General features: G+C 38.6%; 1 protein-coding gene across 7 annotated transcripts in view; it reads right to left on the reverse strand.

Annotated features, from left to right (window-relative positions):
• Positions 1-94: 94 nt before the first annotated feature.
• The window catches only part of ARHGEF7 (Rho guanine nucleotide exchange factor 7), a 91,839-nt gene continuing 67,305 nt past the window's right edge, over positions 95-24,628 (reverse strand). The window contains exons 19-23 of one of the 7 annotated variants that reach the window (XR_014155547.1): positions 19,971-20,147; positions 13,316-13,407; positions 4,770-4,869; positions 3,969-4,023; positions 2,104-2,187 (exon numbers count right to left, since the gene is read on the reverse strand). Coding sequence is in view for 5 of the 7 variants with exons in the window: in XM_081858076.1 (XP_081714202.1) it covers positions 2,065-2,187; positions 3,969-4,023; positions 4,770-4,869; positions 19,971-20,147 (455 nt within the window). In the remaining 2 variants the exon portion in view is untranslated. Of the gene's footprint in view, positions 2,188-3,967; positions 4,024-4,769; positions 4,870-6,458; positions 10,693-13,315; positions 13,408-19,970; positions 20,148-24,628 lie in introns of those variants that run through there. The other 6 variants (XM_081858076.1, XR_014155546.1, XM_081858077.1 and 3 more) reach the window with 6 other exon arrangements.

Consider the following 24,628-nt stretch of genomic DNA (forward strand, 5'->3'; position numbering starts at 1 on the left):
AGTATTTAGATATTTAGCCCCATGAAATTTACTCCCACTCCTGAAATTATGTGTGTATGAAGGCAGTTCATAAAATAAGCAGCCACATAAACCCTTTATCGTCACAATAAACATTTATTTCCAACGGAAGTATAGCTGCCCATTTCTGGTTGCTGACAGCGAGAAACAATAAACAGCTGAGTCTTATTGCTTCGTGGATGGGGAATGTGGATTGCCTGTTTGATGGAAGAATCAACCATACAGCATACAGTATCAGAGACATGTGTCATCTTTTCGGGGTGACATTACAAGAAACACAAGAGATACCTCCTTAGATGGCTCCCCTATGTTGGGTTCACTCCTCCTGTAGCATGCAGTAAAAACAATCTTGACTTCTGATCTCATCACAAGTGTTCCCCCCTACTCCAAATCACCAGCTGAGGGGCAGGTAAAGTAACATATGTGATGCTATTAAGAGTCAGGCAAAAGTTTTACTACACAATAAGGCAGGGGAAGAGCTCAGAACAAGGGTGCGTTCTGCTGCAGGATCCTGCCTAGACTCAGCAGTAAGACTGATATTTAACACCACCAGGATTTGAACTGATTCACTGACTTCAGGAGCCAAATCCCTTAGTTCCTTTGTCTTCAAGAAATGTTACGCAACCTTCAGTCTGACACACTGACATGGTACATGATCACAATGGTAATTTAAAAGTATATACTGCCAAAACTGCACGTCATAGAGTCCCTGATTACCAACACATTGCAGAGTCCCAGGCTGCAACCCAAAATGTCACAGTGCCGCGTTTCACCGTAACAGCCATTTTATACGGACAGAGAAAACTAAAGAGACTTATTTTCATAAAGCACTGGGTTTTGCCCCTCATTCCTTTCTTTTTTATTTATTACTTGTATAAAGGGAATGGAGGTTATGTGGACTATAATTTCATTTGATCTTAAAGGATGGAGGGGATGATTTCTGCACAGTAGTGGAAGATCAAATGTCAGTTCTGAGGTTTGAGTTTTGCAAATGCTTTACATGCATACATTAACCTAAACTTGCTACGATCATGATAAAAATAAATAATACATTTTTTTCCATCCCAAAACAAAAACAAAAAACCCTACACACACTTGATTGGGACTTTTTGTTTTGACAGCAGTGCTTGAGTGTTCAATTAAAATACTAGCCAGCTGTATGTTAAAAGTATATGCACAACCATAAAAAAAACGTACTACACAAATCATCTAATAACTAGCCATTAAAAAAACACAAGAGCAAGTACATCCACCTTTAACTAGTAATTCTGCATATTAGCATGCCAAAAGAAACTTAACTGTCTGTCTTGGATCTTTAAGATGCTAACTTGAATACAAAATGGTGTCAATTGTCACTGCATTGACAGCTTGGTGTTTTTAAAAAGCGTGTTAAAATTGTGTCTGAAGCTTTAAACAGACATAAATAAATTTAAGTTATTAAAACAGGCTGGTGAATACTGGGAAATAGGTAGGGAAATTACAAAAAAAAAATATGCAACTAACATGTACTATGTCTAGAACAATTTAAAACAATCCAACTTGGAGCAGAATTTTCAGTAAATTTTAGAAGAGCATCAGGCACTGCCATGTCTGTCTGCTGCAATCATTACAGGAAGAAACTATAACACTGTATCAGTCCTGATACATTGATCACATATGCATTCAAAATTACAGATAATATTTACAAAGTGTTTTTTGGGGCGGGTGGGGTGGCGTCATGGACTGCTTAGCCAGCTGTTGCACTTGCTGCAAAAATGAGGTAATTTAAATGCACACAAGTTAATTCTAGTTCAGTTCAGGGTCCATGCTATCTACACTTAAGTACAGACAGCTTAAGTGAATGGATTATTATTATTATTATTATTATTATTATTATTATCATTATCATTATTATACATTGTAAGAAATAAAAATAATTTGATCCAGTTAAGTCCTACTTTGTAGTGCTTGTTATGCAACACTGACTAAATGTCAGAAGACTTCCCAGCTTGATTTGACAACTGGTCTTTCAATAGAAAGAAAAAGAAAAGAACAACAGTAAGTTTGTTATAAATTGGTTTCATCCCAAGATGGATCATTCATACTCTTTAGAACTTTCCGGACAAGTTTTTCCAACTCCTTGCGAGCTCTTTGTTCTTCTTCCAGAGACTTCTTCATCTTTTTGTTATCCTAACAAACAAAAGAGAAACATATCATGGTAACTTGGTCTGAACAGCTGGAAGATTAGTTTCTCATTGAGATGTTTGTATAAGGAAAAGACATGAGGATCTCATGGAGCACTAGTCTGTTGTTCTGTAATATTATCCAGGGACCAGAGATATTTTGCCTCATGAGGTAAAAAAACATTTCTACATCAGTAGGCCCAAGCCACAAATGGAAGAAAAGGTATCATATTAGAAGGGGCTCCATTTTAAGTACATGAACAATGTTAAGTAAATAGTCATAAAGTATAACTATTTATCGGGTGGCACTGTGGGTTAAACCACAGAGCCTAGGACTTGCTGATCAGAAGGTTGGAGGTTTGAATCCCCGCAACGGGGTGAGCTCCTGTTGCTCGGTCCCTGTGCCTGCCAACCTAGCAGTTCGAAAGCACGTCAAAGTGCAAGTAGATAAATAGGTACCGCTCTGGCAGGAAGGTAAACAGTGTTTCCATGCGCTGCTCTGATTCTCCAGAAGCGGCTTAGTCATGCTGGCCACATGACCTGGAAGCTGTACGCCAGCTCCCTCGGCCAATAAAGCGAGATGAGTTTCGCAACCCCAGAGTCGGTCACGACTGGACCTAATGGTCAGGGGTCCCTTTACCTTTACTATAATGGGGGGAACTCCACAAAACATTAAAATCATGGCAGTACTCGAAACAACATATCTCCAAAAATAATAATCTTGTACAAGGTAATGCTGAAATGTAGGAGGAAGTTATCTGTCCTGTCATCACAAGAATTTCCACTTGCACAACGAGACTTTCCCACCTCTACTACCCCTGTGCACCCCCTAAATCTGTTCCCCAAATGCTTCAGAGCTGATCTAGGAAAGGCATGGGCTGTGCACAGAATAGGGGGTAAGGAGACAGGGAAAGCAGAAATCCTTGAGCTGACAGCATGATTACTTAACACTACTGAAAGGTTCATTTTATTCCTTTTAGTCTCTGACCAAGAAATCCTGATATTTAGGGATATATTTCACTTTGGAAACTTAATACACTGAGAGCAAAAGGGCGGAGACTAGCCAACGTTCTAGACATGTGTCAAGCATACATTTCCGCATCTGCATTACTTGGGAATAGCTTTCCGGGGCTTGTATTATATGGCTTTCATTTTCACGAACTGTTTACAATAATACATCTGCTTAAATGCCGCAACAGTTAGTAAGCATCAAAAGCAAAGAGAAGGCCATGTGTTTATAGCTGATGATGGGGGTAAGGGGAGTTGCGACACAGCTTCACGTTCACTGTTTCTCGATAGGGCTTATGCATTTCCAAAGTATGACTCGGCTTTTCACAATTAGTTCACTAGGTATTACATTGCCGTCAGGTCATAGGAGAGCAAAGTGCAAAGGCCTAGTGCCTATATGCCACAAGGAAGGACCAGCAGTGAAGAAGCAGGGAGCTGCATGGAGTAATGCTGACCCCCACATTAGTAACAGTGATAGCAGTAATCAGCAAAGTAAGGAGGATATGTAGATTGTTGGCCCACCTTGAAACCTGATAGACAGATCTAAAGGAGGCAGAGCACACTCTTCGGACATTTGCCATATAGCCCATGGTGCAGGAGCAGAAAGTTAATGCTCCTCCTTCAACCTCCACTCCAGCATTGATGCTATGAAACAGCATTGCTCCTGGGGCTTACTGATTCTATTGCTAACTCTTTGAAATCTTAAATGGCCTAAACCACAGCATACTGCCCCCTCCTAGTCTGTCTTGATAAAGGGTGGGATATATATCTTTTACCAACCTGTCTTAATTCCTGAACTTCATCCTTTAATGCATATACTGTGTCAACAAGACTTCTAAAACAGAAAATTAAGATAGAATACTTTGTAAATATATTACGTTAAAGTAAATATAAAAATCACATCAAGAACTATCAATACACATTTAAATGAGAAGCCATACAATTTTTAAGGTGAAACAAAAATGGCCAACGTATTCCTCCGCAGTATCACTTGGTCTTTTCTGGCATATTCTTAATTTAGCCTTTCTTGGAATAGAGGTTATACAACTAGGCAGCATAAAATCACTTTGCTTGGTTAGGGGGCAATCTGCTATAGCAGATGCTGTTCATCTGCAAATCCTCTTTGTTTTAATGGGCTTTGAGATGAAGCAACTCTTAACTGCACATTTTAAAACGGAAACAATAACGTCAACCGGTACAAAAAAAAGGCACCTAGTAGTGATTCTATGTATCAATAAGAGCAGAAATCCCGGAGCACTCAAGAATGCCACCTTACCCACAAAACTGATCAATTCCCAGCTGGTACAAGGATGAAGGGAGAAAGATGCAAAGAGAAAAGTTAGAGAACCGAAGATTGTTGATATTAGTCTTAATGGGCTAGAGAGGAACGGCAGTGCACATTTATACGCAAGTCAGCAATGAACTCCAGTAGGATATTCATCTGCTTAAATATAAAGCCAGTGAGTATATAAGGAACAAGTTTATATGCAGCTCAAGTTATCACACAAAAACGTCCTATGCTCAAGAACGCGGACTGCTTAAAAGCCATCATTTTGCTAAAAGAAATTTAAAAAATCTTACTTTTCTTCTATCACAGTCTGACCATTACTTTTTGTTTCTTCTACAATAATTTTCTCCTCCTCTGGAAGCAGTACTTGGGGAGCAGATTCTTTACGGGAGCCTAATGCAAAATAATAGAATTAAAAGATAAACATCCAGGCACTATTAAAAGCATATGAAAGAATAAGTTTCCAAAAACTGCAGGATTGTTATTACATAGCAGCTATTTGAAATATTGGACATGGGGACATATCATGTCTAGTTCTCTTTTTTGGAAGGGGGGCGTATGCCAATTACTACCATAGGTGTATTCACACTAGTTTATGTGAGACTGACCAACAAATTTGCCACTTATGTTTTTCCAGCTATGAGCAGATTAGATTAGCACTGCCTAGTTAAATCTAAGAAAACTCTATATAGAGAGCCTAGTAACATAATCAGGCAATAATGATCTTTCGCCAGTAACTTAATCAGGCAATAATGAATTTTCACTAATATAATAGAAATTTCTGTAGATACTGCAAAAGCACGCCATATGAAAATATCTTGGGTGGTTGTGATAGCCTGACTATATAATACACCTAATAAAAGAGGCATTTATGAAAACATATTTAGGAATTGCAACTGCTTCAATGGAGTAGCCTGGCTCTAAAACTGGTTGGTCATTAGAAGAAAAATTGTAATGATGCTCCACTCTATTGCTAAGCATAATTCAATGTATTAGCCTTCACTTTCAAAATCTATTTGACCTGAGTCACATAATATCGAGACTGCTTCTTCTCTTATTTGTCACTATAAAATTTAGGATCAAAGGGGGAAACACATTCTTGACAATATTCTCAGAACTAAACACAAATAAGGAGTAGATACAAAGGAACAACCATACAAGAAGTGTAGAGGAAAATATTTCTGCCACAACAGCTAAAGAAACACACCACCACAAAGCCTATATTGAGAATTGTTTATCACTTATCTGTACGAAATGTGTAGTCAAAGCCTCCTTACAACCTGACAGGATGATACCAGTTTACCAGGTGGCAAGTTCCCATTTGGCAAATGGTCACTAGTTAAACCGAAAACCTATGGTACAGAAATCTTAATAAGCCACTTACACACAGGAGTTGTTCTGAAAATAGGATCAAAACCAGATCTTTTATGCTGCAAACGTAGGAAAAAGAAGATACAAAACAAGTGTTTTCCGTCTAACTTGCTCGAACTCAAGAACTTTAAGAAGTAAAATCAAAGGACAAGGCAAGGTAACATAAAAATAGATGTTCTTTTAAACAAGGAGTACTTTATCATTACCCAGAACAATTAGGCACAAGAAATATCGTTGACACATCACTGCAACTAATTTTAAAAGAATAAACACCATAAAAAACCACCATGTCGTAAAAAGAGGCAACACTGAATGAATTGTGCTATTCTTTGCACACAACGATGACACATCATTAACTTTTTAAGTACAGTGTAAATCAAGTAATTTCTTGTTACTGTACTGAAATAAAGGATGCTATTGCAATAATGACACTGAAATTGATGACATGGAAACACTGTTATCCCTTTGTGTGTGGTAAGGAATGGCTATTTATTTCCAAACATTTTTATCAGTAGCTCCCTGACATAAATTAAAAACCTAAATCCAAACGATCAGTTCAGTCCCTTGGAAATTAGGTAACTATCATTTTAGAATGTATGAGATCTGAAGCACAACAAGTAATGCTTTGATTTCATGGATGTTAGAATAAACGGAGAAGGAAAGGGAACTGGAAGGAATGTAAGCCTTATGGATGGCATCAAAAAAGGTTAAGTTACTAAATGTTTTTTGATACATGGTAAGGCAACTATCACAGAATGTCATGAACAGATTCTAGCAAACATGACTACACAATAGGCCAGATCCGCTTCTCAGCTCTAATTTATTTACGTACTAAATAACAATCTAAACACAACCTTCAGCTTGACCTGCTATCACTTATTTCCCAATAATAATGCACACTTAGAAGCTCAGTCCTTGTGTCACAAAACAACTTTGTTAAATGTTTAGGATATTAAAACCATCCAAGACTTGTATCTTCTTAAAAAAACATGCAGTTGCATGGCAAGAAAAAGCATGGTTTTGTAGTGACGGAATGGGCTGAAATGAAGGCACATCAAAGCTCTGTATACGAGAAGGGGAAAACAAAGACACTTCCACACTTTTGGTCTAGAAAAATCACAAAAAACCCACCAATCATTTCAAAACATTTTAATTACATAAATCCGAAAGGTTTATCTAGAGATCCCACAGACAGTTCATTTAGCAAAGGCTTGGGATGGAAATCTACTGATTGACCTACAGCTCATTTCACAAAATGACCACAACTTTTCAATATTGAAATTAATTTATGCCCATTGAAGTGAATGTTCCTAACTTGTATTTACAAGCCAGGAAGTAGTGAGCAAGTGGTAGTGACTTGTAAATGAGCCCATGTTGTGTTGATTTTCTTCTGTTAATACAAATGCTTTGATTAACCCAACAGAACTTAAGTTCTTCTGTTTCCCAGAAGCCAATATAAGAAAGCCATCTATGCTGCAAATTTGCATCATACCGAATATACAGAAATGTGTAAACAACCAGCAGGAACACATACATGTTTAGAATTACATTAAAACAGAAGCAAACTAAAGCAAGATAAACTTTTGCAACAAACAGGTAGACTGTTAATAATGGAAGAAGAGTTTTGAAAAACAGTATCCAGCAACATCAAGAAATCAAGCCCAAGCCGCCCATGTTATAAAATTCTGCACTTACAAAAAAAAATTACAAATACAAATAGCAGCTGCTGGGGGAGACTGGAGGGGACATTTAACCCTTTCCTCCCTTGCAGCGGTCCTCATGGAACTTGCTCATTTGAACCTATTTGCATTGGAAGGATATATTCATTTGTGTTAATAAAGGATTTCATCCTAAAGCAAACAGCAGCTTTAAAAGGGAGTGATTTTCACTGACAAAATCCTATCATTCCTACTGAAGTTGAAAAGTGTCCCCAGATTCATTGAAAAAAATCTGGTAACCTTATGATAGAGCCACTGAAAGTGCTGTTTTAAAGGTTTCCCCCATGTTGATTTTCAAGTGTGCATTCTACAATAATCATAAGCCAATATACAATTAGTATTTTGCAAGTAAGGAAGTTGAGAGACTTTCCTGTTTTGCCTCCCGCTCCCCAATATTTCCACATCATGGCTTCTGGCTTCCTGTATTAAAAAAGCATGTGATTTACTCCTGCAGGCTCTTCATCATTTATAAAATAAGTGAATGTTCTTGTTTAACTTAAATTTAATTGGATTTGTAAATATACTTCACAGTGCTGTGTTACCAAAGTAAGGCATGAATATGTCTAAAATTACAACCACCAGCTGCTCTTTTTCTTTCATCTCTGTAAGAGAAGCTCTATTCCTTATATGGGGGTGTTTTGTTCCTTGAAATTAAAAATCAAGTAAATAAATAAATAGGAGATTTTTCCAGGTTGCAATTCTAGAGGTAATCCTGTATGACCTGCATGCATGTACCTGGGACCAAAATAACTTAATTTTTATAACTGGGTAATCCAAATTCTGCACCATGACAAGTATAAAATTGGAACATATATAAATTAAGCAAAATTTGCACACACACACACAAAATGTGTTGCATAATGTTATGATTTTTACATTCTTGCATAATTTGAGTTTGCTTGCAATTAAAAATAGCAAGATCAACGAAGCCCGCCCCTTGATTTCAGTGGGACTCAAGCCCAATTTGCAAACTCATTGTCTTTAAATAAGATACTATAAATCTTTTGGTTTGATTTACAAATACCTATAGATGTGCTTTGCAAAATGACATGTTCAATGGTCTTTAAAACTGTGGTAAAAATAAAACTAATATTGTATCAAGGTTAAAAACTATTGCAGTTTGCATTAACAATCTCATTACTTAGGAAATACAGAACACAGGACACACACACATGGCAATCATTATTTTATTCACATCTCAACTGGCACTCCAATAACAAATTCAGAGGGGCTTGCTTTGCTGATTGATATACTTAGATAAATAATGCATAAAATCAAGAAAATAGCTGGTGAAAAGAGAGCGAGAAAAGAATAAAGGATTAACCATGATTAAAGATAAAACTTTCTGATCTGTAGATTTAAAACCAAACTATGGAACACTGAAAGGTATAAACCATTTGAAGAAGTTCATCTGAAGATATGTCAAAGTAAATAATCACAAAAGATGCCTGCACATCAATAGGAAGTCCCAGTCAAACCATTAGAACAGCACACTTCATGACATGGCAACGTGGGTGAATTTACTGGGAGACAGACATGCGAAAGGGTTGAAATCAGAGCTTGACAACCTCCACACAAATACACCAAAGTAGCATCAGCCAAAGTTCTCTAGACTGGTGTCAAGAACATGTTTACATCCGAGGGATGTAGCCAACACTGCTGTTCCACTCGCCAGGCTTCTGCATGTGCAATGAAACTTCCTCCTCCGCTCCCCTGCGCACCTGCAAAATATGCTACATAGTGATGCGAGATTTTGGAGATGCAGAGGGAGGGGAGATGAGAAGTGGAACTCCATTCATGCAGCGTTGAATACATCCTTCCATCTAGGAGGACAAGTGTCTACTTCCAGGCATTCTGGCTTGTCTTTAAATATGACAAACTTTGAGGGGAGATGACAGCACTGCTGCAAGAGGTAGCGACAAGAGACCCTTGTAATGGCAATGCTTCCACTTACAAAGCACCTTGTCGATCCATATGCATTACTCAGCTAAACGGGCCAACTGTCTGGCTCGGTATAAGGTGTGTTTCTGTCATTTCCAGTACTAATGATAATGAAGCAAAGAACAGATAGGAAAGACAAGAACATTCCCCAGGCCTCAAGGAGAATAAGTACATGGATCCTTACATGAAGAAGGAATTGTGTACTTTGCCCAGTCAGTATACATAATCTTCAACAGGCCTTTGAGAAAGTTCATATATTGACTGAATTTTGTATGTTCTCTGGCTAATATGTATACTCAACAGACCTTGGGGTATGTGCATATCTCAGCTGAATCTTGTACATTGTCCAACCAACATGCACATTCTCTGGTCAGTATGCATATAATCTAAGAAACATGCACATTTCCCCCGTTTCTTGTTTACAAGTGCAGTCAGCTGCTTCTAGACCACTGTCAGCACTTACATGGCCCACATCATACTGATCAGGCAAGTAGCAGAAAGACAGGGGGGCAGGAAAATATCAATTTTTTTTCTGTTGTCCAGCCCCCTTTTCACCTCTCAGCTGTTCATCAGTCAGCTGAGCAGCACAAGGGGGGCTGCAAGGAGAGGGAAAGTTTAAACCGGCCATGATTATGATGGAAATTGCCCTCAAGTATGTCTATTAAACTTAGGAAAAGGCTTAATAGCAGCATGAGGTCAATCATCATGGGAAAAGAGCTGGGAGAGAAAGAGTGTAAAGTACCTCTGATTCAGGTCAGGAAAACAGCAGTCAGGCATAATCCAAAACCTGCCTGAGGAACGTACAAAATTCTATCAAAATATGCACATTTCCCAAGGCCTATTGGAGGTTAGATATATTGACTGAGAAATGTGTACCATCTCCTCCTCATGAAAGAATTATGTGCACATTCTCCATGATGCCTGGTGAATGTGCACAATGGTCAGTTGTTATGCACAATAACCGCTTAACTCACATTCCACTTAACATATATATGAAGTTAGAATTTTTTACATCAATGTGCATCAAATTACACTTGCCTACATCGGATTGCATATGCCATTTCATTCAGTTTGGAGAAATCCTTTTGGAGCAGCCTGCAATCGCTTTTTGTACTTACCACCCTGAACAATTTGGTGTCATCAGCAAACTTCGCCATCTCACTGCTCACCCCTAACTCCAGGTCATCTACGAACAAGTTAAAAAGCACAGGTCCCAACACTAACCATTGGGAGGTCTCACTTTTTACACCCCTCCATTGTGAGAATCAATTTATCCCTACTCTCCATTTCCTGTTCTTTAATCAGTTATCCTTTAATCAGAGATCTGTCTGTTTATCCTGTGACTGCTAACCTTACAGGAGTCTTTAGGAATTTTATTAACATTTTGCTAGTCCATCTACACAATGTGTACTGGATTACCCCATCCATATGCTTACTGACACTCAACTCTGAAAATTGGTTAGACAGAACTTACCCTTGTGGAAGCCATGCTGGTTCTTCTTCAGCAAGATTTGTTCTTCTACATGTGTGGCAATTATATCTTTAAGAATGCTTTCTACCATCAGAACAAATGCTAACTGGCCTATAATTCCCCAGATTCCCATAGGATCTAAAAACTGCTGTTACATTGGCACTTTCCAGTTAGGGACAAGTTACAAATTTTAATTTAAAGTTTTTACATTTGAGTTCAAGAACTCTGGGTGGATTCCATCTGGACCCACTGATTTGTTCATTTTTATTTGTCATTAGGCATAGAACGTAATCTCCTAGCACCACTAATTGCCCCAGTCTCCCTTTCTGAGAAAGTTAGTTTAGGAACAGGGATCTTGCCTTCATCTTCCACAATGAAGACAGATTCAAATAATTCAGTTAGCTTCTCTGCTATTTGCTTTTCCTCATTTAGCACATATATGATCGTGCTAGCCCCTTTCTTGCTTCTAATATATCTAAGGATTTATTATTTTATTATTATTATTGGAGGTGGTGGTCTTAATGTTTTTAGTGATGCGCTCTTCAAATTATTGTTTTGCTTTCCTTATCTGCTTGCATTTCTTTTACTAAAGTGTATGTTGTTTTTTTCATCTGGAGACTCCATTTTCTGAAGGAAGTTTCCCTTGCCTCTGACAGGCTCCAACTTTTTGCACACAATAAGATTATTTTACAAAATATTTGAAACTCACCTACACTGCCAAGGTGTTACAATACCGGTGGCCATTTGGTTAAACGTGAATAGTTGGGAATCAGAAACATTATGAGTATGGGCAAAAACCAAGAGCCGATGAGAGGCTAACTGGGAGGGTATGGAAAGAGTTCATTCCTGTTTATGGAACTTGGGAATCTGCAGTGATGGTAGTGAATGGGAATGTATACACATCCATGAGATGTATACACATCCATGAGATTCTGTGAAGGTCAATAAATTGCCATTTTGACTGGCGTCCCCCATTGGGATATGTGGCATTTGACAAGCTTTGTAAAGTTAAGGTGGCTCTCTAATCTCTTGACAATTATAAGATTAACACCCAAGGTCAACTAATACAACAATAACATTATTTTTCAAGGCTTGATGAAAGTATTGAATGAATCCTTGCTCCACAAGGACAAATGGCCTGGGATTGTATGGAGAGCATCCTCCTGTTGCTCCTCTACACTGGTTGGAAGAGAACTGTAACTGGAGTTGGCTGTTCCTTCCAACAGTGTTCATGAACTTGTTCTCAAATTGTTTAGTGGTCAAATATTCTTGCTGTGAGGCTTGTAAGGGACACCCGTAATCCAAAAATGGGAAGGGAGGAGCAAGCAATCTAAGTGAGCATGTTAGGTTAGGGGGAAAATTAAAGCCATACATTAATCCCCCTAGAGCTGCACTACAGTGCTTTGGCCTAATACTCCAAACACAACAGACACACCTTCTGAGAACCAGTCATAGAAACTTAATATTCCCCCCATAATAATAAGAATAAGAAGAATAAAGTGTATGAATGATGGGTGGAAATTCCTGTTCCAAACATGCTGAGGAGTTTTCACCCAGTAAATGCTGAAATTTGTCTACATTTTAAGAGCCTGCTTTTCATGTTTCTCCTTCCCAGCCCTATGTCTTAAGGTGAAGGTGGGTGGCAGGATTGGCGGGTAATTTGTGGGGTCAGGGCATTTGGCTTTCTGCTTTCTCTCTATTCTCATGGAGGCCAGTACTAGTATATCTGACCACCAACGTGCAAATCAGATTAAAAACCTCTGGGTGAACACCCACACCCACTATGCTCGACAGGAGAGGGTGTCCATCCTCGGCCCAAAAGTTCATGCTTTTTTCTGCCAAGTGAGCAGCAGTCCTAGGTTGGTGATGTCCCCATTCCTGCTGGTTCCTAGTACCCCAGGGGCTAATCACCTATTTATGGGTAGCCAATGAAGCATCCTGTTCCTAGACTGGTGGTTGTTGAAACATTATCAGCATGATCTTTGCTCCTCACTTTTTCTTCTTCTTCTAAGTACCTTCTAAAGGTGAAGCTGTGTGTTGGCTCCCTTCCTGATCAGACTCTAAAACTCAAGGAGGGAAGGAGACAATAAAAAAAGGAGCGCCAGCAATCTGTTTGGCCCCACAGCAATGCTAGTGCACCAACCTTGTTTACTCAGAACAGAGAAAGAACTTGGAAGTCTCCCCCTATCAGAAGGGTCAAGAAGGACTTGAATAGAGCCACCTTCAGAGCAAGTGGGATGAGTAATGTGCTCCAGAAATCCCTCCACCACTGAAGACGAACTATATTTAACCATGGGGAAACATATACCTCCTGTCATAAATGATTATATAAACTCACCCAGAGTAAAAAAATAATTTTCAGTTTAGTTTGACAATTCTGCTCATTCAGTTTGAACTCATGGTTGAGATAGAAGACTGTTGTGTCCTGATCTGAGTAAATGACACATAAACAATAAAACCTTTTAAAATACAAGGATGAGAGAAGTGATTATAAAACAAAACATTTTGGACTACACATAGGAGCTTAAACCAAATCAATAAACAAGGTAGACAAGCTAACAATTGTTCACTTATTCCAGTAAGCTATGTAACACATTATTTACAGTTGTAAAGAAACACACCTTGTACAGGTTTCTATCTTGTCTTTTCATGAAAATGGTCTCAAGAAATGAAGAGACCACAAGATGAGGAAAGGATAATATATTTTTATATAGCAGATCACCTGTATTCACTTTTTAAAAACAGGACGAGAGGGCATATATTTAAAAGGTAATTATGAATTATATGCTTAAAAAAGCCCCTGCTCAATTTTTTTCACGAAACTCAACAAGCTGTAGATTCTTACAGCACTGAGTAGGAAAAAAAATCTAATCCTACCATTCATTCTGGATCACAGCCTGACAGCTTAACTGGAAAAACATCTGAAGTGTTTTAACTGTGTTTACTTAAGTTAATTGGATTTCCCTAGCACAATACAAAGCTGATGAAGCATTTGGGTATACTTTTGGAACTAAAACAATATACACAACAGTACCGCTCATATTGAAAGTCTGCTTCTGAATACCTTTAGCCAAAAACCTACAAGTGTTGCATTTCAGAGTGAAAATTGACTGGCAAGTGTCACCTGGCAAAATATTAATTAGTTAAGTCAACCATTAACAGCACATTTCATTGGCTTGGATCTTAGTTTTCCTTCCCTGAAAGGAACACAGTTCATGGAGCAGGAATTCCCCTTCTCCCACTACAGACCCCTACCTGCCCAACCCAATAAATGCTATTGGCAGATGGGGGACTCTTGGAAGTAGTGTGGATCATGATGTGAGGTGCTGCAGAAAATCACTGATGTGCATATTAACAAAAGAATAACTTCGGATTTGAGACCTTGTATTTATGAAGTCAGTTGTTTATGCTTTGCAATATTCAAACTAATAAAGGGAAAATATTTAATTGTGTTTTATTTTAAGGCCATTACCATGGATTACTGTTCAATTAAGCTTCATGTTCACTTCTAAATAAAATTTCTTTATCTCTGTTTTCAACATTAAGTGTTTACATAACACTTTTCTGCATTTTATTCCTTTAGCTGTTGCTCCCACCTTACCACACATCCTATTATTCTTCAGTTTTATACTGTCAATATTTGCATATGGAAATGCACTGAAAATTTATGTAGCTAAACAAGCATGTCATAAATCATTTTACGTCACAGACAATGACCAATATTCTTTATTACCAAGAACAAGTGATGAACATAAAAAACCTCAATGTCTGAGTTCACACGTAATGCTAAACCATGGTTAATATCAACCAAGGTTTATAAACCAATAATAAACCAAGCCTCATGAGCATGGCTTGGTCATGATTAACAAACCAAGGTTGAGATGGTTAACAAACCAAGGTTAAGATTCTATTGTTTGGACAATAGAAAAATGTGATTTAATAAACCATGGCTTAGCATTACATGCTAACCAAGTCAATAAAATATTTCAGGGAACTACTGAAATAAAAATCTGTTAAAACAGCCTTACAGCCTGATCCTATGCATGTTTACTCAGAAGAAAATTTTGCCATCCAATGAGACTTAATTCCTAAGTAAGTATATACAAGATTGCAGTCTTAAGAGACACCAAACTCCAATGTTACAAAGTTACAGTATTAGCTCCTGTATTTTGACAAAGGAAGTCAGAGGAAAGTGCACATTGTTTCCCTTTTTTTTTCTTTTTTTTTCTTTTTTTTTTCTTTTTCTTTTTTTTGGAGTTTTAAGGAATGACACAGCAATACTTACTTCAGAAAGAGACCTGCACATAAATCCCTAACTGATATGGATGCTCAGTAGGGAAAAAAGCAGTCGTGATTAGTTCAGATGAATTGCCAACATAGCAGTAACAATACAAATATTTACATTAGCAGGACCTTTTCCAGTATTTTACTTAGTTCACACAATGGCAATGTTTAAGAACAACAACATCACACACATTTACTCTTTGAAAATCCAGGTACCCTGGTGAAAACTCTGTGGCCCTCAAGAGCCAGTTGATGGATATATGCTCCATCCAAATCTAGTCACTTCTCCTGGGTGCCAGAGCACCGCCACATCAGAAAGGTCCCTCACTCACCTGGGATGCCCCACTGGATCTGCTGCTGCTATTTATACTACTGATCAGCCTACACAACAGAGCTCCAAATGTGTAAACATATACCCTAAAAACATCTGAGACATTTCTCACTAATTTTTTTTTAAGTCATTTAAGCATGCTCCCTGCGAAATACCAGAGGAGTCACACTACCATATTAAAATGTATTGAATCATGTGTACCCTGATCCAGCAAATAAGATCTGCATACACAGCTGATGTTGTGGGTGCACATCCCTTTCCCATCTAATCTAGAAAGACACATTTGATGCAGATGAACACCCGCAATCTGAGGTTGCCCACTGCACACAATGAAACGCAACTACAGAGCTATGTTCTATAAATAGCAAATAACTGGAAATTTAGAACTTTACAGGGTGGTTGTTGTTGTTTTTAGAAACCTAAAACCCTACATAAAGCAAAATCTGTGTGAAATAATTCATCAGAGCACAAAAGGTGTTATATATACACACACCCAGGCCCTAAATGAAACACTTTTAGTTTAGTGCTTGGCTTCCATATTGCTTGACTATATCCAAAAGGAATATTTTTAAAAAGGAATTATAAAAAGCTGCCCTTTTCAGAGCATAATAATTTTAATATTAAAGGCATAGGCTAGTAAATGCAAAATTTATTTCAACTGTACATAACAGAAACCTTTTTTTAAAAAAACAAAAAGAAAACACGCAGTTGTTATATGCCACCACAAACAAGAAAATGCAAACTGTACAATACAATGCACATTCAGATATACATCTATTATAATTGTCTTCAAAAGTCAGTAACTTACTAAAGATGGCTTCTCCCATTCACAAATGAAATGAACAATATATATATTTGTTCTTTTTTAAAACATCACTATATACACATTTTATTGTGTTTTGGCATGATTATGCAAAACACACAATTAATAATAGCTTACTGTCACCTTATAGCAAATACTTATTGAATGGCAGTATCATTCAAGCTGTGTGAAAGGGACTGACAATGGCTCACACCTAACATTCTAATTCAAATTCTGTACGCCTTCATTTTAATACTAACTGTACACACTTATCTTACAGATTGTATAACATTAGGTACCATTATTAATATCATTTAAGTTTCACAAAAATAAAACACTAAAACTTTGGGCTGAATACCACCATTTTAACACTGGATTATTATTATTATTATAATTATATTTTAATGCTGGTTGCATTAACACTTCTGATCCATTCACAAAAGCCAGCAGTCTGCCATAGTGAGAACACTGATAAGGACCTTTTAATGGCATGGTTAAACCAAAGAAAATTACCGCAACAAGACTCCATTGATGGTTCGCAGCTCTTGTAATAATTAATGGTGGCAATTTTTTCAGAGCTTTGGATATTCAAAATTAGTTAAACATAATTCTGAGAGGGGGGGGAGTTCCAAGGAAACCATGGTATACCATATCCATAATACATTATCTTGAGAGCAACAGAATCAATTAAAAAGAATCAATTAGAAACATCTATTGTCTAAAAGCCAGAACACGATTGCTTAAATTTATGCCTTCAATGTTGTCTGTTTTGTTTTGTTTTGTTTTGTTTTGTTTTGTTTTGTTTTGTTTTGTTTTGTTTTGTTTTGTTTTGTTTTGTTTTGTTTTGTTTTTAAACTGAGCTTTGAGAATTCTCAGGGTCAAATTAGGCTTTATGCAGCAGACATGTTTGAACAGTTTCCTGGTTTCCCTTTTTTGTTTTTACGAAAGGCAACAGAGGCCTGGCCGTTTTGACTCAAGCTGCCTCCTTCCATCTGCTTCTGCACTTGCGGTATATGTGCATGAGTACCCTATATACTTTTCCCCAAGGAAGGAAAGCATTCCAGCAGGGGGCACATTTTGAAAAGAAAGATGTTCTGAATGTAGTGTGCTAAGAAAATCCACCCCTGCCATTTCCCTACTCAAAACTTGAGCCGAATCCTATAAACCACTGGAACTGCAGCATAAGCCTCCTGTTACTACCACAGCGGCTCAGGAGCTAGAAAGTGACTCAAAACCCAGTAAAACAGCAGCTAACAGCTCTGTAGATTGGTGCTCCTGGCTCATCCCTCTGGGTCACTGCTATGCTGCATACGGTTCCTCATTTTACTCTCTGCAGCCTTTTGGGATGTGCAAAGATAGAGCACTACAATGAAATGCTGGTATTAAGTCAAGGCTGCAGCAGCAGGTAGCTTACTGGTTAAGTGGGGCCAGACTGCAATCAGAGTCTTGCCTTCCACGTCATTTGACCTGAAGCAAACCTCTCTCTCTCTCTCTCCAGCCAAAACTGGACCATCGGCTGGCAGTTGAATTAGGTGCAGCTGAAACAGGACCATGCTATTTCATTGCTAACAATCCTCTCTTGAGTGCTTCAATTTTGGGACATTTATTCATAAATTGCTTAAAGTTAAGCGCAAGTAATTTTACATCTACTGGGTCAGTTTGTTTGTTCCTTAGGCCCTTTGTATCCTGTTCAGTCATTAAGCAGTGGAAACTAAAAATTACCTGCATAGATGTTTGTTGTCATCTGAGGAGTCATAATCATTTATGATTAAGTTTCTAGAAAGCAGCAATGGAACATTATGCTTGGTTTAATTTATTCAAACAATGATATTAGGACAGTGGGTACAGTAGTTTCAGCATCCTAGGGGGAAAGAAGTTGCCAATTTCTAATAGAAATTCTGATTCTTTGTTGTTTTATTTTAATTATATTTCCTAGTAATTTTACCTGCAAAACAGAGGTCCCCAAAAAGTATAATGGGCTCCTATAATCCAAAAAGTATCTCAAAGTATTCAATGGTACTATCAGTGTTATTTTTCTAGAAAAAGAGGTGCCGGAACTCACGAATGAGCACCTCTCTTATAACAGCAATGGCCCCCACCTGAGAAGTGCAGAGACTGCTTTCTGGTGAGTTCTGGCTGAATAAAAGCCCTGGGTACTATTAATCCAAACGAAAAGTGTGTTTATGAAAGAAAATAATAAACTTATACAGTCATACCTCGGAAGTTAAACGGAATCCGTTCCAGAAGTCCGTTTGACTTCCAAAATGTTCAGAAACCAAGGCACGGCTTCCAATTGTCTGCAGGAAGCTCCTGCAGCCAATCAGAAGCCGCGTCGGACGTTTGGGTTCCAAAGAACGCTCACAAACCGGAACATTCACTTCCGGATTTGCTGCGTTCAGGAGCCAAAACATTTGAGTCGCAGGGCGTTCAACTTCCGAGGTACTACTGTAGTTACATGCAATTGCAGACATAAGCAAGATCTGCAGAGCTGAATGAACTTCAAAAAGTCAACAGGGAGAGACATGGCACTTCCAAAAACTGTACATTTTTTAAAAGGGATCTTAGCAAGTGTTTTTATCGTCAAATAAAATTTAGGAACTCCTTCCTCCACAGAAAGTAATGATTTACTGTTACACATGTATTGGTTAACATTGCCTTATAACTTATCAGCCACAGGCCAGAGAGCTTTTTTAGACACAGGAGCTTATGAATCCTTCAGCGCACTGACATTCTTTTTGTCACACCAGGCAGCTGTGCTGAAAACTGCTTTTGAAATTCCCTCAAGTATCAAACATGGTCTGCTGCGAAGATAGGGGAAGGAAGGGTCTGCTGTGAAAGGAAACACATCCAAATCTGCATTGATGGATGTGCAGAGCAAGCTGCAGAACTCTCTGACTTGTAGGCATAAAGTGGCAGTGAACTTCACCTTGCCAATAGTTATCGGAACAGTATTTTACAACTGTGAACCATCCCATGCTTGCTCAACTTTTTAAACGTATATGTGGTTCTCCCAGCTTTTTAAGAACTGTAGACAGGATAGTAACACACTTAGCTTGCTCTTCGAAAACGAATACACAGAGTTAACTGCATATACACCTCTCTGGGATTTTCCTTGTACATGTATGCAGTTGTTGTGTTTGGTTTCCCCTGCTTTATTCTTAATACACGCCAACCTAGGCTAAAAGGATTTCCATACAGATGGCACAAGTGTTGCTTCACAGAATACGAGCCATGTGCTGTAAAAATGGGGCTGGGAAGGGGGCTAAGGAAATAAGTGTTATGGCTACACCGAAACTTAAAAACCAAACAAAAACTAGACCATTCATAGCTACATATCAATGCTCCCAATCTTTATATAAAAAAGAGATCCTATTAGTGTATCCCAACAAGGTGTGACTGTAGTATCAGAAATTGGTTTTCCCCCACCCCAAAGGTTGTTAAAATATCACATTAAAAGAGACAAGGAACTGCAAGAAAACATCTAAGAAAAGCAGGCTGTGATACAACAAGCATTTGTTAAGAAAAGCTCAGAAGTGCATTAGTTCTGGTGAGAGATATATGAGCAACAGCTCTTACGAGATGTAGACCCCATTCTGTAACTATGGGCTGTCCATATACTGTCATAGTCAGAGTCTTCAGAGAGGTCGGAAGGCTCCAAACGAGAAAGGCTACTGCGACGACCCAAGGAGTCTAGACTTGATTGGTCATCATCAGCCAAGACGTGATTATGCATCAGGTCAGTGCCTTGCCATGCTAAGGATGTATGGGGTGAAATGAAATGGTGGATGTAGACAGGCAAAGGTGGGATGAGGAGGAGAACATACAGGATAAGCCACAACCAAAACACATGAAAACAAAAGCAAAAGGTGACGGGAAGAAAAGGAAAAGAGAAAATATTGTTAAAAAAGCACCAAATCTTGCTGTCCTTATTTTGGCTGGGTTTTATGTACAAATTATATTTAGTACGTACATTTTTTTTAAAAAAGAAAAGACATTTGTCACAATAAGAATCTGAATTTGTTTTGGTTGGCTTGGATACAGACTTGAGACTTTCCTAGAGGACACCCATTTAAATCCATGGGACTTAAGAGTAAGTTCCAGTGATTTCAATGGACCTACTCCAAGCATGACTGGCAGCACAATCCTATGTGTGTCTTCCCAGAAGTAAGCTTACAGGACTTACTCCCAGGTAAAGGTGTACAAGATTGCATCAAAGTCTGGGTCCAAGCCACAGTCACATTTAGAAGGTGCTTCTGCTTGCATATTCATTTTAATGCTATTAGGACCAATTACTCTGGTTAAAATTGGGTATTTAAAAATGAAAATAAGTGGAAGCACAGACTAATGTATCAAAAGAGCAGTCTCTATTGGTTTTTTTTTTAATGAAAATACTTCTTACGGCTCTGCTGTTTTGCATTTCCAGAAGAAATGTCTTCTGAAAAGTGCTATAAAGACAATCTAAATGTAAATCAAATCAGACTTTTTTTTAAAAAAAAATGTTTAAAGTATTCTGGATTTAAGTGGAATTCAGCTGTCAATGATCTAAGTCTTTGTGCCCACTTTATTATTCACTACCTCTAAATCACTTCCCCCTTATAAGTGGATTTCAGCAATATTGTCCTTCATGAGAGGGCCTTGGTTAGGCCTGGGCGATGTACTGATACATCACCCAGGACCGGTTTGAGGACCAGAGTGCGATGGCATCTTCACCCGGTGGCATATCACGGGTGAGGCTTGCCTGTGCCTGACTCCGCCGCCACCAGCGCCTGGAAGAAGGAACGAGCTGCATCGACCCCAACCCCACAAGGCTGAGGGAGCTGAGGCACCACCACTCCCTTGCAGAACCAGGGCCGATGCAGTTTGTTCCTCCCTCCACTTTTCAACAGCATGATGTATCACTATATTGTGATGTTTGGCTGGTGATACATCATGATGTTGAAAAGCTGACATCGCCCAGCCCTAGTCTTCCCATGGAGAACTACTTTGGGGGGTGTGGGGTTTGAAATTAGTAACAAGGAGCTGTCAGCACTCTACCATCCCACACAAAGACTTTTCTGGGAGACTACGTGAGAAATGCCATTTCTCCACAGGAACTCTTCCAAACCATGCCCGTGGAAGGAAAAACTTGGCCCCAGAAGATTTAGCTTGAAAAATAAAAGAGAATCTTAAAGTGATGCAAAACTGGATTCTCAAGATGGGAGAAACAGAAGGCTCACTAACTGTACAGACACCTAACACAGCTAGTATTGGATCAGTATGATCCAGGGAAAGAAAACCCATGTAGGAGCTAAGGCTCAATTCACATGTGCAATCTCTGGGTTTGGTACCCTCTGGGAATAATTATGTACAGCCACACCCAGCTGCTTGCTTGAGCAACGTTTTGTACAACTGCAGCCATTTCAGCAGCAACCATGATGGAGACTGGACATGTGAAGAGGGGCCCCCAAATCTGTCGCTCCCACAGATTCTCCATTTGCTTCAATGGAGGGAACAAAACTGTACACACAGAAGCACCGTGTGCACATTGTGGCACACATGGATTTCCCTACTAGGGCAAGTGATCGCAGACCATTCATACAGACATTAAAAGCAAACTAACCCAGGGCTTACAAGGGAAGCTGGGCTCCACCTGCTGTTCTTCCCACTTGTTTTCAACAATACTTAAGGACCTTTTCACATGATCAGTGAATGGAGTCATGCCCTTATCGGTGGCATTTTAGGCTGTGGGCAATGTTTCTCTAAGTCGCTATTCAATGAATATTCAATATTTTGTCCACACCCGCAAAGGCTGGGTGGCCATTTGTCATGTATGATTTCGTTGAGATTCCTGCATTGCAAGGGGTTGGACTAGATGGCCCTTGGGGTCCTTTTCCAACACTACAATTCTATGATTCTATATAATAAAGGAGGCAGATAGCCTTGCCACATGGAAGAGAGAAGCTGAATATTAGTGACACTAATAGCTGGTGCTCCAGCATCAAGAACTGTACGGTGGGGTGGGTGTGAGTGGGTGGACGTTGTCTTTTTTGCTCGGAGAGGAAGATGAGGAAACTTTTTAAAACACAAATATGCTAGATTAACACTCCTATGCTTAACAACCCCAGCAAAACTGTATGAAAACTGAATAAATGTTTTCAATCTCTCTCTCTTAAGGGATTAAAGAATGATGCAGGCACTAACTAGAGGAGAATAATATTCCGTAGGAACGTTAGTGACGAGCATGATAATAATCCCTAAATGTAATAAAATAAATCCTGGGACCTGTGATGCCTATGCAACCAAATTCCATTTGGCAATTGCAATAGATCTCCGCAGGAAAGGACTGCTTCTCTGCAGTCTCCCCTCAAAAGTAATATACCTCCTTCCAGAAGATGTGTGAACTATACTCAAAAGAAGAAGCAAATACACATTTGCTGCGCAACAGATTGATTGTGTGGAAAGGCCCTTAGAAAAATGCTTTTATTGCCCTGAAAGCAGCACAGAGCACACAGAGTTGAAGACATGGTTTAACTAGAAGGAGAAGAGGGGCGGAGGCAGAAACCCTGGTGGCCAGCCATTTCCCTTTTCATGCCCATCTCCCAAAAACCTTTCCCAAAACATGGGCTGTGCTTTTCCACTGAAGAGAAAAGGCTTCTGTCCTACCCTCTGATGCCACAGATTTCCAGGGCAATGGGGTTCCCCTATCCCCTGGCCATACTTAATGTGCATTTCCAGAAGCAGCACCTCCAAAATGAGAGATGGACGGTGCTACTAACGGAATTGCGGACCTGCACTATGAGGAACAGTCAGAATGTGAACACAGGTGAGGACAGACTGGAGACAAAGAAATGGTGTTGTGCTAAAGGGGCCTATTTAGCTATTGCATGTCCTCTCGAGTCTGATGCAGGCACACACATTTCCCAGTCTCCTAAACCACACACAAGAGACTGAGAAGCATTACATCTATATTTGGCCTCATTCCTAAAGCACAAGGTCAAATCCTGTTCCTTTTGCCAATTCCTGTTAAATTACACACGGGCAGATAATTTTAAAAAACAAAAACAAATATAATTTTAACAATATCAGCAGCCTTGAAAAAAAGAAGCCGTGCATCTAATAGCTATTACCTTTATTTTCATTGCAGATAAATGCAAATAAAAGCTGCAGATTTTTTGATGTATGCAATGAAATTTATTGCACTATGTATATTTACAAAATATACATAGAAAGGGGGAAACAGCAAAAAAGCAAAATACATTTTGTACCAGCTGTGAGCTTCTGTAAGCACACTGTTGCATAAACTAAAAAAAGTATGCTTTACAAAACACTTCTTTTCACTTTGTGTTTTTTTTCTTATAAAAATAATGACAAACACCAACTGAGCACAGTTGTGCCATTCAAAACATCAGCAATTTATCTGATCCCACCCTAGTGCAATCGCCCATAGAAACGTAATAGCTGCCACTTCAAAACAATTGTAGGACTAGAATAAAGTCTGATTTTAGAAAAGAATGATTAAAACAGCCTAAACGTAACAGCACAAAGACATAACACAGCACCAACGATTTGATACCGTGGCTTACAAACATTACGAACCTTTTCATAAAGGTTCTAGCCAGAAAATCTAAATGTGAAAAGACTAAAAAGTAGTCCTACAATAAATTCCTAAGAATTAAACAGGTCAAATTTCAATTATTGGTGGACACGTATGACCTCTGATTAATGATCCAAAGCAGCAAGCAGCACGAGAGTCTTAGCTCCCAGTCTAGTAAGACTGGCACTGGCATTAGATATTCTCAACAATACATATTGCTGAAAACCTGATTAAATGTAAGGCTTAAGAAGTTTTAATAGACAAAACCCAAACCAATGTCTACATTGATTTCTGCCAATAGCAAACTATTTGACGAATTTGGAGCATGGAAATATAGATTGTAAACTAGCTTTAAAGACTAATGGCAAAACTGTGCAAACTGGAATAAACCAAAGAGTATTTTATTCCCTTATGTAGATGTGATACATGCTGGCAGATTCTCCTGATAGGTGCAATGCTTTACTTACAATAGAGGATCTCCACCATTGCAGCCTTGTTTAAGATTAAATAACCTGGGTCCTCAAGACACAGTGTAAGTTGGATATATATCTGAGTAATTGAAAACAGCAGCTTTGCTCAACATACAGGTATTTACAAAAATACATATATTTTTTTCTGGAATAAAGGGGAATTATTGATATCTGTAACAAAAAAAAAAAAT

Source organism: Podarcis erhardii (assembly GCF_964252035.2).
Source record: "Podarcis erhardii genome assembly, chromosome: 4".
NCBI classification, from domain to species: Eukaryota; Metazoa; Chordata; class Lepidosauria; order Squamata; family Lacertidae; genus Podarcis; species Podarcis erhardii.